This window comes from Echinops telfairi, unplaced genomic scaffold, assembly GCF_000313985.2.
Source record: "Echinops telfairi isolate 266 unplaced genomic scaffold, ASM31398v2 ScPeMD7_2;HRSCAF=8, whole genome shotgun sequence".
Taxonomy (NCBI): domain Eukaryota; kingdom Metazoa; phylum Chordata; class Mammalia; order Afrosoricida; family Tenrecidae; genus Echinops; species Echinops telfairi.
In genome coordinates, this window is record NW_022103898.1 from 44437863 (window position 1) to 44454314 (window position 16452).

The 16452-nt window shown below is 36.1% G+C and overlaps 1 protein-coding gene across 1 annotated transcript; it reads right to left on the reverse strand.

Moving 5' to 3' along the window:
* Positions 1-753: 753 nt before the first annotated feature.
* NTS (neurotensin) lies at positions 754-16080 on the reverse strand. Its single transcript, XM_004700419.2, has 4 exons — positions 16007-16080; positions 13581-13642; positions 5164-5388; positions 754-1099 (listed from the first exon to the last, which is right to left on the reverse strand). Exons 1-4 carry the CDS (start codon positions 16074-16076, stop codon positions 947-949), a joined length of 510 nt encoding a protein of 169 aa, XP_004700476.1. The 5' UTR covers positions 16077-16080; the 3' UTR covers positions 754-946.
* Between the last annotated feature and the right edge of the window lie 372 nt (positions 16081-16452).

The following is a 16452-nucleotide window of genomic DNA, read 5'->3' on the forward strand; positions in this document are numbered from 1 at the left end:
GAGGGAGGGGGGAAATAAGCAACTGATATTAGGGGATAGAGTGGGAGGCAAATGTTTTGAGAATGATGAGGGCAACGAATGTGCATGTGTGCTTGACACAATCAATGTATGTATGGATTGCGAAGAGAATTGTACGAGCACCCAATAAAATAATTTTTTTTAAGTAACTTTTCAAATAGAAGTCTTGGGTAAGATGCATTTCTGTTCTCTTTCTGCCTTTTAGTTAGCTATTATGTTTATTCAAAAAAAAGCAACTTTAGCTGAGGATCATTCCTTAACATCAGTCTAATGAACAATCCTTCTTATTACCATTCCTATATCTCAAAGAGTCATAATGAATCCATTTTGGAAACGAGAGTATGTGTTCTCAATTTAGTAAGACAGTCAGACAGATAATGAGAAGGAGCAGTGGTGGCAGAGTGGATACGCACTGGGCTGTGATCCACTAGGTCAGCGGTTTGAAACCACCACCTGCTCCATGGAGCAAGACCAGATGTTCTCCTTCAGCCAAGGAACCCACAGGGGCAATTCTACCCTGCCTTTCGGGTCACTGTGAGTCAGCAGCGACTCACTGACGATGAGTTTGGTTTTGATGCTACTTTGCTGTTGGTTAATAATATGTAAGCTAGACTGTTATGTTACTTGCTTATAACATTATTTGGCAAAAATGTCAATCATTTAAAGTGTTTTTCAAAATAGCAAAACATACTGTATGTGAGTTAATCAATATATACGCCAAGAATATACAACATGTCATGCTCAAGGTCTAGATTTATTTGTAAGCATTTAACCTAATTCATATTAATGCTGAAAAATCACATCCAACAAACTGCAATTACACAAGAGACAAAGTAACTGTGTTCTTTTCACATTTTCACAGAAACATCATCCGTATTTAAGTAAAGCATCACAAATCACAATCACAAGTACAGAAAAGTCATTCCTGTCAGTAGTAGTAAGAAGCTCTTTTGAGTATGTAAGGTCTTCTAGGTTTATTGTCATATAGCTGCCGTTTCAGAATGTATGGAATTTTTCGCTTTATAACTTCTTCCTTCTCATTTTTGTTATTTCCAGTATCAAGAACATTATCCTGAATTAGCTGCAAAATAGGTAAAATACAAATAGATGAATCTACATGCATAAAATCTTATGTTTCAAAGTACTGTAATCATTCCCTTACTTTTTATATCCAGATAAGATGTAGGTGGGTCACATGAAAACCCTTCAGAATCATCAGTGCCTTGTTAAAGCGTGCGTGCCTCACGGGGGTTGAGACAGGATGAGCATGTTTATGGTCCGTGGGCTTCCTAATCCCACAACAAAGTCTACACCCCTTTTAAGTTTTTACATTCCGCAAATATTACATTTATTTCTCCAAATGAAAAAGCATGCCCAATTGACCTTGAAGTATTTTGCACACTTCAATTAATGACAGCGAATTTAAAATGGTTTGGAAACAAACAAGATAAGTTACCACAATTTGAGAGTTTTGAACTTAGCAAACCAAATATGGCTGAAAACATAAATCAACACCAAACTCATTACCATCAAGTCACTCCTGCCTCAGAGCAACCTCCCTGGATAGGATAGAACTGCTCCTATGGCTTCTGAGACGGTAGCTCTTTAGAGTAGTAGGCAGTCTTATCTTTCTCCCAGGGTGGTTTTTTGAACCACTGACCTTGTGATTAGCAGCCCAATGAGTAACCACCATGCCACCAGAGCTCAAACATGGGTTCAAGGGAGTACATGAGATCATAAACATTGGTGTGAGATCCTTTATTTCATTAAGTTATTTATTAACTTGATTTGAAGGCCATTCCAAAGATTTGTTCTAATTCTTAAGAGAAATGCCTGATTCAAACAATCTACTCAATTGTAGAAATCAAGCATATGTGATATCTTGGTTAAGATAGTGAAGACCTCTTTATGTGGTAGCACTTAATCAATTCCTACAATAATTAAAAACAAGTTCAGATTGAATAAATCAAGAAGTTGATCTCAATGCAGAATCTTGCCACTATGTTATCGAATATGCTGTAGGTAAAATCAATACCATTTTTTTATAACACTGCTATAATTCAAAATTGTCAGTTGGTATAAAATATGTATTTTGCTCAAGAACTGTTTGCATAATTTTACGTAAAATTTAACAGAATGCTAAATAGGAATTTTAGTCATATTTGCGGTTACTTAAAAAATTGGGGTCACTGTAATACTAGTAAGAGACTGAATAAGTTAATTTTATCATGCTTATGCATTAAATAACATCACTAAGCACTTTATTTCAGCCCACAGCTATTCATTTTCAGAGAAGGAAAACAGGTACTGTCAGAAAAATCTAATTTCATAATCTTCTCAGTGCATAGTCTGTAATTACTTGTACTATACTTTGAATAATATTATCATTTCATTTTTAAATCTCTCAATGCATCTAAGATATCAGAAGTTCCAATCTTACATATATTTGGTTTGTTTGCAATTCTTATGAAGTTAGCATTTTGTTTGTTTCTGAATAAATAGCACATGATTGGTATTTCTCTTTTTGTGTGTGTGTGTGTGTGTGTGTGTTCCCTGGTAAAATTTTTTTTTTTAACATTTTATTAGGGGCTCATACAACTGTTATCCCAATCCATACACACATCAATTGTGTAAAGCGCATTTGTACATCGTTTCTCAAAACATTTTCTCTCCATTTAAACCCCCGATATTAGGTCCTCATTTTTCCCCTCCCTCCCCGCTCCCCCCTCCCGCATGAGCCCTTGATAGTTTATAAAGGGGTATTTTGTCATATCTTGCCCTGTCCGACGTCCCCATTCATCCACCCTCTGGTTGTCTGTCCCCCAGGGAGGAGGTCACACACAGTTCCATGTAATCGGTTCCCTCTTCCCTACCCATTCTCCCTTTACCCTCCCTGTTTTGCCACTCACACCACTGGTCCTATAGGGCTCATCCGTCCTGGATTCCCTGTATTTTCAGTTCCTATCTGTACCAGTGTACCTCCTCTGGTCTAGCCAGTCTTGCAAGATAGAATTCGAGTCATGGTAGTGGGAGCAGGGAGGAAACTTTTAGGAACTAGAGGAAGGTTGTATTTCTCATCATTGTTACATCGCACCGTAACTGGCTCATCTCCTCCCCTAGACCCCTCTGCAAGGGGATCTCCAGTGGCCTACTAATGGGCTTTGGATCTCCACTCCGCACTCCCCCCATCATTCACTATGGTAAGATTTTTTGTTCTGATGATGCCTTACACCTGATCCCTTCGACACCTCGTGGTTGGATAGGCTGGTGTGCTTCTTCCATGTGGGCTTTGTTGCTTCTGAGCTTGATGGCCGCTTGATTACCTTCAAGCCTTTAAGACCCCAGCCGCTATACTTTTTGATAGCCGGGCACCATCAGCTTTCTTCACCACATTTGCTTATGCACCCATTTGTCTTCAGTGATCCATTCGACACCCCGTGATCACACAGGTTGATATGTTGTTCCATGTGGGCTTTGTTGCTTCTGAGCTAGATGGCCGCTTGTTTACCTTCAAGCTTTTAAGACCCCAGACGCGGTATTTCTCAATGTACAAATTTTTAATTTTAAAATTTTCCTGATCTAAAGAATATCATAAACACTAAACTATCTAGCTGAAATTAGAATTAAAGGTTAAGTATTCCAACAAGTGAGACTAAAATTGACCTTTGGGGATTTTCATTTTGATAACTTTTTTGTTTGCTAATTTAAATAACACTAAACATTGCTCTTCTTATTTCCTGTTTTCATAAGTTATCTATGTACTATTTTGACCCAGATTTTGCTACAATGTAGGGAAGGCAAATTCCAAAGTCCAGGATTTGAAACTTAACGCCAATTTCTTCCTTTTCAATGATCCCCTGATTGGGAAAATAAAATAATTTTTTCTACCCTTTTTTTTTTTTTTCAATTTTAAACTCAATAGTTTTATATATTGTTCCAAAACCTTAGTATGTCTTTTAAAGTAACATGTAGCAACTAGAGCAATAAATTATAAAGTATTTTGTAAATACAGAGAAAATAATAGTTAAATTAATTTTGTAGATAATTATTTTTGTTTTAAAACCGTTAAAGCTTATTTGAAGTATGCCTTAAGAATGCCACACTTTATTTTTCATCAGTAGGCAAAGAGAATGGATTTGGAGCTAGTTTGGGATAGCATAATATACGTGAGATTTACATTTTGTGTTCAGATAATAATTTCTCAGGTCTGTTTCCAAACACCTAAGTGGAAACTTTAATTGAGATATGGGCTAAAATAACTTTGGTGGCTATGTATACTTATCAGTAGATACTTAATGGTCTGAAATTCTTTCATTATTTATAGATTTGACACTATACTTCCAGAGTGTGTGAATCCAGGGCAGAGCTGTCAATTGCTTTCCACTAAGCTCCTGGATCTAAAAGACTGACTTTGTACATTAAGTAGTACAAATTACATTTTATCATGCCAATATTTTAAAATTATTCACATAAGCAAACCTTCTCAAACCAAAAATAATGAATCATGACTATAGCATTTAATATAATGGAGTTAACAACTCTTTTGTCATAGTTTGCATGGGTTTGATTGTGTGGCCAGCCCAAGATTAGTGGCTGAGGATGCCTGAAATAATCCACACACGATAGAAATAGTGCTCGAAATATATATACATACATGTATACACATGAACTCATTATATGTGTATGTATATACGACTTTATTATTTAAGTAATTATTTTCCTAATATTTTCACACTTAAATGGAATTAGTTCCATCTTTGTCTGTTTATAGATGAACATATATGACTTCACATTTCTAAGAAAACATTTTGAGTTCCTGACATTTCTTAGACAGGCCACTACCACCGCCACGCACCACCAACCAAAGCTAAGCATGCTATCCATTTAGGAATAATAAAAGCATCTGGGTCAAATCTGCCTTAAAATATATCCTTCTCTTAAGATAGAAGAAAAACATTTTGCTATATTCCAAATATGTGAAGGACACTTTGAAGATCTGAGGGAATGCTAACCTCAACACATGGTTGATTCTTTTCCAATATCAGCAAGTCTTCCTGTTGTGCTCATTATCAGGATAAAAAAATCAGTACAAATGAGAACTAAACCAGTACAGCCAAATTATATTCATATTTGTTTTCGTTTTACCTCCCAGTGTTGAAAAGCCCTGCTGTGACAGATTTTTTGGAGCTGATATATTGTCAACATTGCTTCCAAGCTAAAGCCATCGAGAGCGGTGGGAAATTTCCTTCTTGTAATGAGCTCCTCCTCCGGAAGCTCCCCTGTCTCCTCCACTCGGCTGTTAAGGTTATTGACAAGAGTGCAGACATTTAGCAGAGTCATTTTCCAAGAGGGAACACTTGCTTTACTGATCTGAAATATATGAAAAAATATAGATACCATTAAAGTATGTACGCTATAAATAAGAAATAAGATTATATTGCATTACAGCTTTACATTTTAAGGCATATTTGTTGGTTAACTTAACCTAATAAATATAGTGTTAGTAATTTAGTATTTTCATGTCACAACGTTCAATAGTGTTAATATGCTGCTTTCTTTATTCACTAGAGCACTACTAACTATTCTCAAAATTTTAATGCAATTTTCCACTTAGAGCATTCCAGATTAGTGTTGGATAAAGTAGGCACAAAGATGATGCTAACAGATTTGGACAATGAAAGTACTGTGAAGACACCAATGTCTCCCACACAATTAACTGCTTGTCATCGGCATCATCACACATGCCCACTTTACTTACTTGAAAATAATATTTTGTGGAATGACCATCCTTTTCTAATAAGATTTGATCTGAAATTATAATTACCATAAAGAATAACTTGCAAACATACCAGAAATAATCCATACATGTTAGCAAATTGAAGAGTATACATAATGATCAAACAAATATTTCTGAAGGAAATGCAAAAATTTTTCAAATAAGATAAACAGATATGAATGAATAAAGGATTGTGATGGGAAGACGTAATAATCGCCTCACGTGTGAATTCCTTATGAATTACTTTCCAAATGCAATGGCACTGTAAATCCATATCCCAACGTGGGGGCCATGAGGGAACTGAAAAAGGGAGCAGGAGATTTAGCAAAGTGATTTCAAAGTTAATTAGGAACGATGAATGTGTAAAGACAATCAAGATGACTTTTGAAAACCTAAAAGATACTGAGGGGTGAATGACCCTGCCAAAGTAATCAAACGGGTGCAATCACAGAGCTAATCCCGACCCCGAAACCACAACTATCAAGCCCATTCTCTTGTAGTGACTGTAGGACAAGGTGAACTGCCCTTTAGGGCTTCGAAAGCTGTAAATGTTTATGGAAGCAGATGGCTGCATCTTACTTCTGTATATGAACCCATAGAAAAAATTCCAAAATCGGTCCAGTTATCTATGGGGCTATAATATATGACAAAGTTTGCATTTCAAATCCATTGGGAGATTTGGGTATGGGTAAATCTAGGTGCAGATCTAATTATAACCCATCCTGATATATTACAATCAAACAACATTCTGATCAGTTAAATGTGATTTAATGATGCAGAATGGTTGTTCTTATTTTTCTTGTTAGGGGCCAGCTAGTCAGTTCCAACCCATAGCAACCCTGCGGGTAACAGAAGGAAACCCTGCCCGTCCTGGCCATCCTCACAATTTTTCCTACGCTTGATCTAATTGTGGCAGCTCCTGGGTCAATCCAATGCAGAAATAAACTTGGAAATGTATTTAACAAACCATGAAGTTGGGGAAGATATTATTAAGTATATATCAAAATCAGATTTTGGAAGAAAAAGATCATTTAAAAAAATAGATGTTTAAAATATTTCTAAGGAAGCATAACCCACTGATGAAATCAAATGCAAGCTATGTAGAAAAAACTGCTACAAAATGTTAATATCTTTAACAAAGTGTGAGTTTAAAAAAAATATTGACTACCACACCCCAATTAATTAAAAAATAAATAAAAATTAAACCTTGCATAACTGGCATGAGAAGGCAAAACACAGATTCACTAAACAAAGAGCTCTGAAAAGAACAAAGAGACAATATGAATTATGTCCAGTGTAAAGCACATTGACCGCTCGTTTTAATTATACAATTCATGTGTGTTTCAGGAGCCCTAGCATGTCCTATGAGTCAGATTGACTCGACGGAAATGAATTTGGAGGGTTTTGGTGTCCTGGTAAAGTAAGCATTGGACTGGTAAATGGAAGGTCAAGAGTTTAAGCCTACCAGCTGCTTCTGGGGAGAAAGATGAAGCTGTTTGCTCGTATGAAGCTTTATATTCTCAAAATCCCTATATTAGGTGGTTATGCATGGGAATCAACCTAATGTCAGTGGGTGTATACCTATTTACACGCTTATAAAAGACTATACTAGGTGATACTATACATGTTAAAATATGTGTATTTTATCATACAATCATACTAATTGTATCATACAGGGATTCCTATAACATGATTGTTATTGTTGCATGTCTTAGTGTAGATTCTAACTCATAGCAACTCTATAGGACAGAGTAGAATTTGCCGATAAAGTAACCAAGCCTATAAACTTCACAGGCGCGAATCAATAGATCCCTCCCATTACCACCCCAGGAGTGACTGGGGGGTTCAAACTGTTGACCATTTGGATAGTGAACACGTGTGTAACCACTGTGACACCAAAATAAACCAACAGAAAAACGAACTGCCATTGGGTCAATTCTGATTCATGGCAATCATATAGGGCGAGGTACAATTACCCCTGGGGATTTCGGAGCCTGGAACGCTACCGGATTCGAAAGCCTCTTCATTCTCCCACAAAGAGGATGGTGGTTTGAGTTACTGACTTGGCAGTGAGCAATCCCAATGGGTCACCTCTATGCCACCAGGGCTCCTGTGGAAAGAGGGCTCTTGAGAATATAATTAGTCTTTCATTATTTCCTTCTGATGCTTGGCCACAATGTGGAGTGGTGATGGTGTATTTCACAATATTTGGAATATTTTGTTCTTCCAGAATGGAAATGGGACCAACTTCATGAGATATAACAGAAGGAGTAATCTTGGGACACATCTCACAATCTTTGTTTCTTTTTAATAGACTTATTTGCCTCACAATTTGTCTTAAGAGTCTTTATTATTATAGCAAAAGGAATTACAGCAACACTGATGAAAAAAGTTAATGGGACTATTTTATGTGTGCCTGGCACACTGTGGGTTATTTTATGGGCACTGTGTTACTTAGTTTTCATTTTAAAATAAAATAAATGAGCTAAAACAGCAGCGATAACTCTTTCCATTTTACATATGTAGAAACCGTGACTAAGAGACTGAGTAAATTCTCAAGAGCACAGAGGCAATATGTTGCATAGCCTAGATTCAATCCACAAATTAGACTTCAAAGTCATCCTCTTTTACATTTCAGACTATTGTGCCTCATTGTTCTTTAATAATTCTTCCCTAGATGCACCCTCTTCCTTGAAACTGCATTGTCTTTAATGTAGAAACATTTGAAACCACTGTTCCAGAAAGTATTATAGTCCAGCCTACTTTAAACATATGCTCTACTTCACTTTAGGTAAACATCTTGACAAAGTAAAATAGAGAAAAGAAGTTGTGAAAACATGTGTGAAATCAATGGATCTCCTGGCATAAAGGAAATCAATGTTTATAGTTGGAAAAAATGGAATTGAATAGGTTCCAGAGTCAGAAAAAATTCTAGATTTCTGAAAATATAAGAAAACATAAAACACCAAGTTCAATGAAACGGTCCACGTGACTAAAATATACATGTTGTGACACAGTGGATCACACTTGGACCTGCTAACAGCAAGTTCCACAGTCTGAACGCACGCACCACGCAGCAGGAGGCTTTCTGCTCTGTAAAGACTACCAGCCCCCAGGCGTAGACCCCAACCAGTCTCCCCGCAACCCCTGCAAGGTTTACAGTCTCAGACCCTACAGGGCGGCTCTCCTTGTCCTATAGGGTCACTAACAGTCAGAATCAAGTCAATGGCAGTGAGTTTGGAGTTTAAATGGAAGAAAATATAATAAAGATGGGTAACCTCTGGAGCCCACAGAACAATTCCACTTTGTCCTTTTGGGTCTAAAAGTGTCCGAATCGACAACATGGGAGTGCATGACTGTAATATTCTACACCCAGGGAAAATGCTTTCTCTGTGAAAAATAGTATCAAAATTTCAATTTAAAATTTTTCACTAAGAATTGTATTACGAATATTCTGAATTTTAGCCTTCCCATTCTTTATATTATAACTCTCTTTATATTATATTATAACTCTCTTTATAGTATAACTCTCTGCTCCAGGAAAGGGAAAATTTTAAACAAAACAAGAAAAAAAAGCAAACTCATTGCTGCTGAGAAAATTCATCGTGATGCTGGGTGAGGGGAAGATGAGCCTTCCAGAGGTGACTTGATTTCCAGTCTCAGAAACCCGCGGAGGCAATCGTCCTCACTCCTGAGGGGTCGCTTTGAGGCAGAGACTGTAATCTTACCTGAGAAGAAAGCCTCAGCTTTCTATTTGAGGGGCTGTGATTTCCACCTTGTTGCGATCACCCCAACATAATCCATGACACGAAGCAAGCTCAAAAATAGGAGAATAAAGCAGATACCACCAAAGGGGGAGAGGGGCGAGAAATGTATTTCATAAAATCAGGAATTCCTTAAGCTTTAGAAAATATTCTCGTTTAACTTTCAACCAATTCAGAAATCTGTCCTAATCCATTCAGACATATGGCGAGCAGCCGGTTGGTGCTGTTTCTGCTGTGGGAGGCAGTGTGAGAGGACCTGAGCTCCAGAGCCGTGGGCCAGCCCTTGTGCGGGGCCGATTAATGGGGTTCTGCAATTTTTATCATTGCAATAATTCGAGATTATCTAATCCAGTGTTCATCAAAATGTGCTCACAGGAACACTTTCTACAATCACTAAGTAAAACAAAACCAAACCAGTTCCATGGTGAAGCGAGTTGCGGGCGAGGGAGTGGGAATTAAGCACATAGGAAAGACTTCTTGAATTTAGAAATATTCTCTGAGTCTTTTATATGCAAATGTTGCCTGTGTATCCTCAGTGCTGTGGGAGATGCTATGCTGATGTTCCCCAAAGTAATCTACTACAGAAAAGTTGATCTATAAAGCTTCTATCGGGACTAGTGTGACCTGATTTTTAGCACAGAAGAATCAGAGTCCTTCTGTTCTTTTTTCTTTCTTTCTGAAATATCAGTTGCAATAGTCACTTAACTCTTCTAGCACAGTGGGTCGTGCCTCAGTAGCGCTTGTCATACCCAGGCAGCCTACCTGAGAGCTTGCTCCTCACAAAAAACAAGAAAGCTCATCTCTGAAAATATGTTGAACAAGGTGGAAGCTTCTACTCAACATAAACATTCTTGCTTACCAAGCTATTTTATTAAAACACTTATAGTAGATATAAAATCTTAGATAAGAAATTTAGATTACTGTAGTGTTCCTTTTGTTCTCAAAATGAGGAAAATGTGAATCTTTGTGATTTTTGTTTATCACCCTTTGATTTCCAATACTGAATAACAGTCTGTTCAAATTTCTGGTTTTTACCACCCTTACCCTACACACACACTCTACCCCCGTCCCACCTTCACCTCTGCCACGGGGAAAGAGCACAGAACATGGAGACTAACAGCCCGAGTTTCTAATCTAATTTTGCTTTCTGTGTTGTTCTGCTTTAAGCTGTGTGTCCTTAAACAACTTTCCTGGTATCTCTGAGTCTTGGCTTTCTCATCAATAAAGCAGGGGTGAACAGCATTTTTTTTATACCCACCTCACAGAAGATTTATGTGACTCACATAAGGCATAAAATTGGTTCCAGGTTGAGTTACTAGCCAGAGGTCACGTAGAACGACGTTTTTGCCGTGCCACAGTGAAATACGGAAAGGCAGAACAGTGGAGGCAGGCATTCGCAAAGGCACGCTTTTCATCCTAAGACTGGGTCGTGCGCTTCTTGGGTTTATTTGCATTGAAATGACATTTATTTTATAAAATAATGATAATGTTAGAAATAAATCTAAAAAGATGTATAAGTCCTCATTTGCTAATTCAATATCTTGCATATGTACAATTCAGTGATGCCCAGTAATCCAGCCATGCTGTGCAACTGTCTCATCTAGCTGCTGCCAATTCCCACCACTCTAAGCAGACATTCACTGCTTCTTAACCAGGGTTAGATCCCTGAAAACTACATTGTAATACAAAATGTGAAGTTAACATTGAATCATAAATTTCCATTGTGGTTTCATGAGCATTTATTGAACGCCTACTGTATGTAAGGCCTTGAATTTGATTATAAATATGATATGCCATCCAACTCTTTGAGAGTCTGAAGAAAATGTATTATAAGAGGTTCTCTTCATAAAATGATACTAAAGCATGAGTATTAGTATTGGCAAGAAAGAGATTAATGTTGTAATAAAAAAATGTTTCTTCCCCATCTGCCATTTCTTTGTAGCTTTCTAAATATTTCTTGATCTTACATTGTCTGAATGTATTTCCACTCATTTCAACATCTAAAACTTAAATTACAAAAAAAAATTGAAATAGAAAGTAACACCTGAAGCTTTTAATAATGGACTTCTGCTCATACCAACATCTAAAACTGTTTTTGTTTAAATTTTAAATTCAGCAATTTGGTTAAAATGGAAATAAGGCAAAATTTATATATATAAAACTATAAACACACACAGAATGAATAGAGCAAAGATAAATGAAAGATAAAATGTGAGCTTTTTTAATATGTATTTTTTTCCTTATCCTAGCAGGAAAATTAGAATAATTATACTTCCAGAGTCTCACATGTCATAGACTATACTTTACATATTTCTCCTCAAATGAAGCATTGAAATTCTAATTTTTGCAGGATTTATTTTAGAGATATAATCTATGTCTAAATGAAAAAATTCTATCATGTCTATATTTTTCCTTAAAGAGAATCATTAGTCCTCTCCATATATGAGATGCGCTTTTCCTTGTCAGCTCTTGACGGGAAAATAACCACGACTCACCATCAGCTACTCTTTTCAAGATGTGCCAATGTGCACTTGGGGTTAAAATGTATACCAAGGCATTACAACCTAACCGATTATCTAACTCTGACCACTGCTTCTGTTGTCTATGTATTAGTTGAAGTTATTTTAGTGTTCGACAAAGGATGTGTTAGCATAAGCTTATATACTTGTGCCATTGAGTATTAATGACCAAATTAATTTTGATAATTTATTATAGGAAATATACTAAATTACAATAGCCTTTGGATGTAATCTGGTGAATTTATATGTCAATTTGATCAATTTCTTTATAGCTAGATAATGAAAAATGCATGTATGTCTTTATTTTCAAAAAACTCCTATAAGGAGCATCGTAGAAAGTATACAATTTTTGCAGTGAGATAATAATGAACACACACAAACGCACACAAGCACAATACACACAGGGGTCTTTGTTTTCTCACATTCACTGTAATCAAACATAATCTGACATATATACTAAAGGTTTGCTTTAGGCATAAAATATTCATCAAATTAGAAAGAGAAATCAGAGTAGACAGAAACTGAATTGAAATATATTTTTTTTCAGAAATCCAGCAAGTGTATTTACTTCTTACCACAACATCTGTGGGATCTTCAGTCTTGGAGCAGTTTTGCTATAAAAGTAACCACCCCAGGTTACCACATACTTCAAATTTGTTTTTCTTTGAGTATCATCTTTGGACCCGGTGACCTTCTCTTACATTTAAACACACACTAATTGATTCTCACTGGATCAATCACTGCTGTCTGGTAATCTAGTAATCTGGCATATTTTAAATGGGCTTTATTTCTAGATACATGCTGGGACCTAGAAAACTTACTTTTGAAACCTACCAAGAAAGTAATAAAGCCCACAATGCAGAGTGTGACTTGGTCCAGCATAGAACAATAAGCAAGTAGAGCTAGCACTTGTGTTGTAGGGAGTCTTTAAATTTAGGTATATAATAAACAGTAATGTTTCATGGTTTGATAAAACGTCTCAGAGATCATGGGTTTTACAATATTAACTCACCTGTGTGCTTCACATCAAATAGTTTCTAAGTCACAGTTGCACCTCTAGGTGGATCTCTAGGCTCCTATTTGCCATTAGTCTTTCCTCTACAGTTCCTTCCTAGGTTGATATGAACTCTCATTTTTAACTTAAACACTCCATTTTATTTTTCCTGACATAAAAAGGTCAGGTAGCTTTATTTGTGTATTTAACTTAAGACCAATATACCTTTCATCATACATAATATAGTAAGGATGGAAACAAATTTCCTTTAAAAACACTTACTCATTTTAATAAAAATAGTAATTGATCAGTGATCATTTAAAAAAATTTCTCTACCACAATAATACCCTGAACCCTTTTGAATGTAAGGAAAGGTTTTCAGAAAAAGGGAATACCCCTCAATCCACTTTTCAGTCTCCATGAGAAGTTATTAGTATAGGAAAAGGGTACCATGCTATAATTAAAGGTTATACGTTCTTTAACCTTGGTTAAAGAAAAGGAAAACTTACCTTTGATGTATGCATATTGGCCAATAAATCTTCCTCTAATGCTTTAATTTCCTCTTCTGAATCTGAGCAAAATCAAAAGCACATGCTTACTATATAATGACAAATCATATTGTAACCTATAGATTTCAGATCAATATTAAAAATAATTTAGTGGCTAACTTTTTTTAATGTATTTTTCTCCTTTAATGATTTCAGAGAAAAATACAATGATAGTATTATTTTGGGATAACAGCTAGAATATTAAATGTGCTTCTGAAAACAAGCACATGGTTATTTTCTAAGGGAGCTATTGGTGATTGATAACTTAGTCTCTGAATTTCAGTTTAAAACAAAGCAAAAGAAAAACTTGATTATATTTTATAAGAATATGTCATCACATATGCTGCTGAAGCTTAATTTTATTAGAAAATGATGTACACATTTGTAATGTGTACATTGATACTTCTAAACAACACATTATTTCATAAAAGTGGCATTTTATCAGGAAGAAAAAATAAAGGAACTTCATACTGATAATTTGAGAATAAGAACAGTGGAAGATTTAGTTACCAGGGGCTCAAACAGAAAAAAAAATGTTTAGAAAATAATGATGACAGCAAATGTTCAAATCTGCTTGATAAAATTGATGTTTGGATTGTTATAAGAGCTGTAAGAGCCCCCAATAAAATTATCTTTAAAAAAAAAGAGTTAGCTTGAGAAGTCATTTTACAAAATCTCCCTTTGAAAAAATTACTTTTCCATTTTAAATAAGAATTGATTTCCTCTTGACAACGATTGTATGACAAGCAGGTAAGGGCACTGTTAAATCAGAGCTGGAATTCCCATCAACCGAGACACAGTGGTGGTGATCATTGATCTCTGAATGTCTGAGAATATCTCCCCAATTGCCACTAACAGATATTTTACCAAAAAAGAAAGTTTACAAAATAAATTAATCCAAAAAAGTAGGAAACACTAAAATATCTTAATTCATGCAGATCTCTATAAATGCAGAAGTGAAAATAACTCCATTTTTCTTGAGTATACATTGTTAAAATAATTGTTCCACTTGGAGAAATCATTTGTCAGACTGTCGCTAAGAACAAAATTATGCCACTAATCTTCCCCCCAAATGTTAACCTAATAAGTTTTTCTAAATGCCTAAGGAATCCATAGCATTTATCAGCAAGGTACACTAAAAAGAATATGTTTTAACTTATGACAGCAAGTAGTATCAGCAGGTCCTAGAGAAGATATTTAGGCAATAACCAGCTTTTCCTCATGTACTACTCTAAGTGGCCTTTACTCTCATATGATTAGCTGGCGAAATAATCACTAGAGAGAATTTTGTATTTATGAATAGCAATGAAAAAAATACAGCTTGAAAGTCCTTTTCTAGTGATTAAAATTCATGAAAAATTAGCATAAGTCACATATCCTGTGCTAGATTTAATTCCACAATTTACATAAAATATTAGCATAAGTTAGGGTTCAATCTTTCAATGTATCATATTTATGAGGTATAAGAATTAAAAATACAAAATTATTTTTACTGCACTTATTCTGTAAGTTTGTTGATTATTTCATCTTGGAATGTTTAATTATTTGATTTTTCTCAAGCATTAATGCACATTTCCCTAATTATAATCCATGCTGCTCTGAATTTTCATCTTATTTACATGATGAGTTGTTGATACTTAATAGAATCAGACTTCTTAATTATCACATGCAAAATACTTCAAAGCAAATAAATTCTGCTGAAGTAATATTAATTTTACACTCACATATGTGAGCCATTTAAATGACATGCAAACAAGAAACAATTACACTCATAGCACATTTATTTATCATTTATCTACAAATGTGTAAAATATATTCTCAGAAAGGACTTGAGACATTTCCACATTTTTCTCAAGATGACTTTGTATTAATAATGCTTTATATATTTACTAATTAAATCTAATTTCCACTTTATTTGAGATCTTAACATACAAAGTTGAAAAATCATTTGGGGATAATGACTGGAGAAGGAAGACGCCACTGTTTCCTGAGGGAATGACTGAGGATGAGAGTAGAGTTTTTTGAATGAAATCGTTTTATACGAGACTGTATTTAGTTTGACAGGCACTGCACGTGTATTTCTGTTTAGATAACGGACAGTTCAATTAAGTTTTGCATCTCCCTCACCCCTTCCATAGTGATTAAATTCCAAAGCAATGCATGCAAGTCTTCATTGAGATTATTTTTATTGCTTTGTAGATTAAAAAAAGGAAGAGAAATCTCTCGGTTGCTGCATTCATAAGGACAGAGAAAGAAAAGAATCCGTTTCTATTCTTAAAAAGCAACTCCGGCGCTTTTCTCCCTCGATGCATTGCACAGGTAGCAACATGCTGCAGGAAGGGGAGAGTCACTCCGTTTGGGGAGATGGGAAACACAGCTGAGCTTACCTGAGCACAGACTCCACGGGCTGAAAGCCAAGAGCAGCACGCACGCCAGCTGGACCTTCATTCCTGCCATCGTCTTGTCAGCCTTCTAGGGAGCCTCGTCCGGAAAAGTCAGAGGCACGCTGAGGGGAGGCGCTCTGCAGGACTTCCCTCTGCCTTCAGCTGACTTTGAATGTGACTGAACTATGAGCGATGCTCTGGCCATCCCCGAAATATATAGGCAGGAGAATGATGTCATGAGTGGGGATTAGCTCTTCAGGATGTACGCTCCCTCTCCTCCCCACCCCCTTTCCTCCCGCAAAGCTGAACCTTGAGTGAAAATGACGATTTTCCCTAATTGCTGCCGCCCCAGATTTCTGACGCACAGGAGTCCTGCAAAAACACTTCCATAGAGGATACTGCAAAAGAACTGTCAGTACTCGTCTTTCCCAAGGTTCTTCTTATTCCCC

Coding starts and splice junctions, on each gene's coding strand:
- NTS (XM_004700419.2), bottom strand. CDS start 16,076: ATGGCAGGAATGAAGGTCCAGCTGGCGTGCGTGCTGCTCTTGGCTTTC. Junction 13,643..16,006: donor CCCGTGGAGTCTGTGCTCAG/GTAAGCTCAGCT, acceptor GATTTTGCTCAG/ATTCAGAAGAGGAAATTAAA. Junction 1,100..5,163: donor GGGCTTTTCAACACTGGGAG/GTAAAACGAAAA, acceptor CCTATTTTGCAG/CTAATTCAGGATAATGTTCT.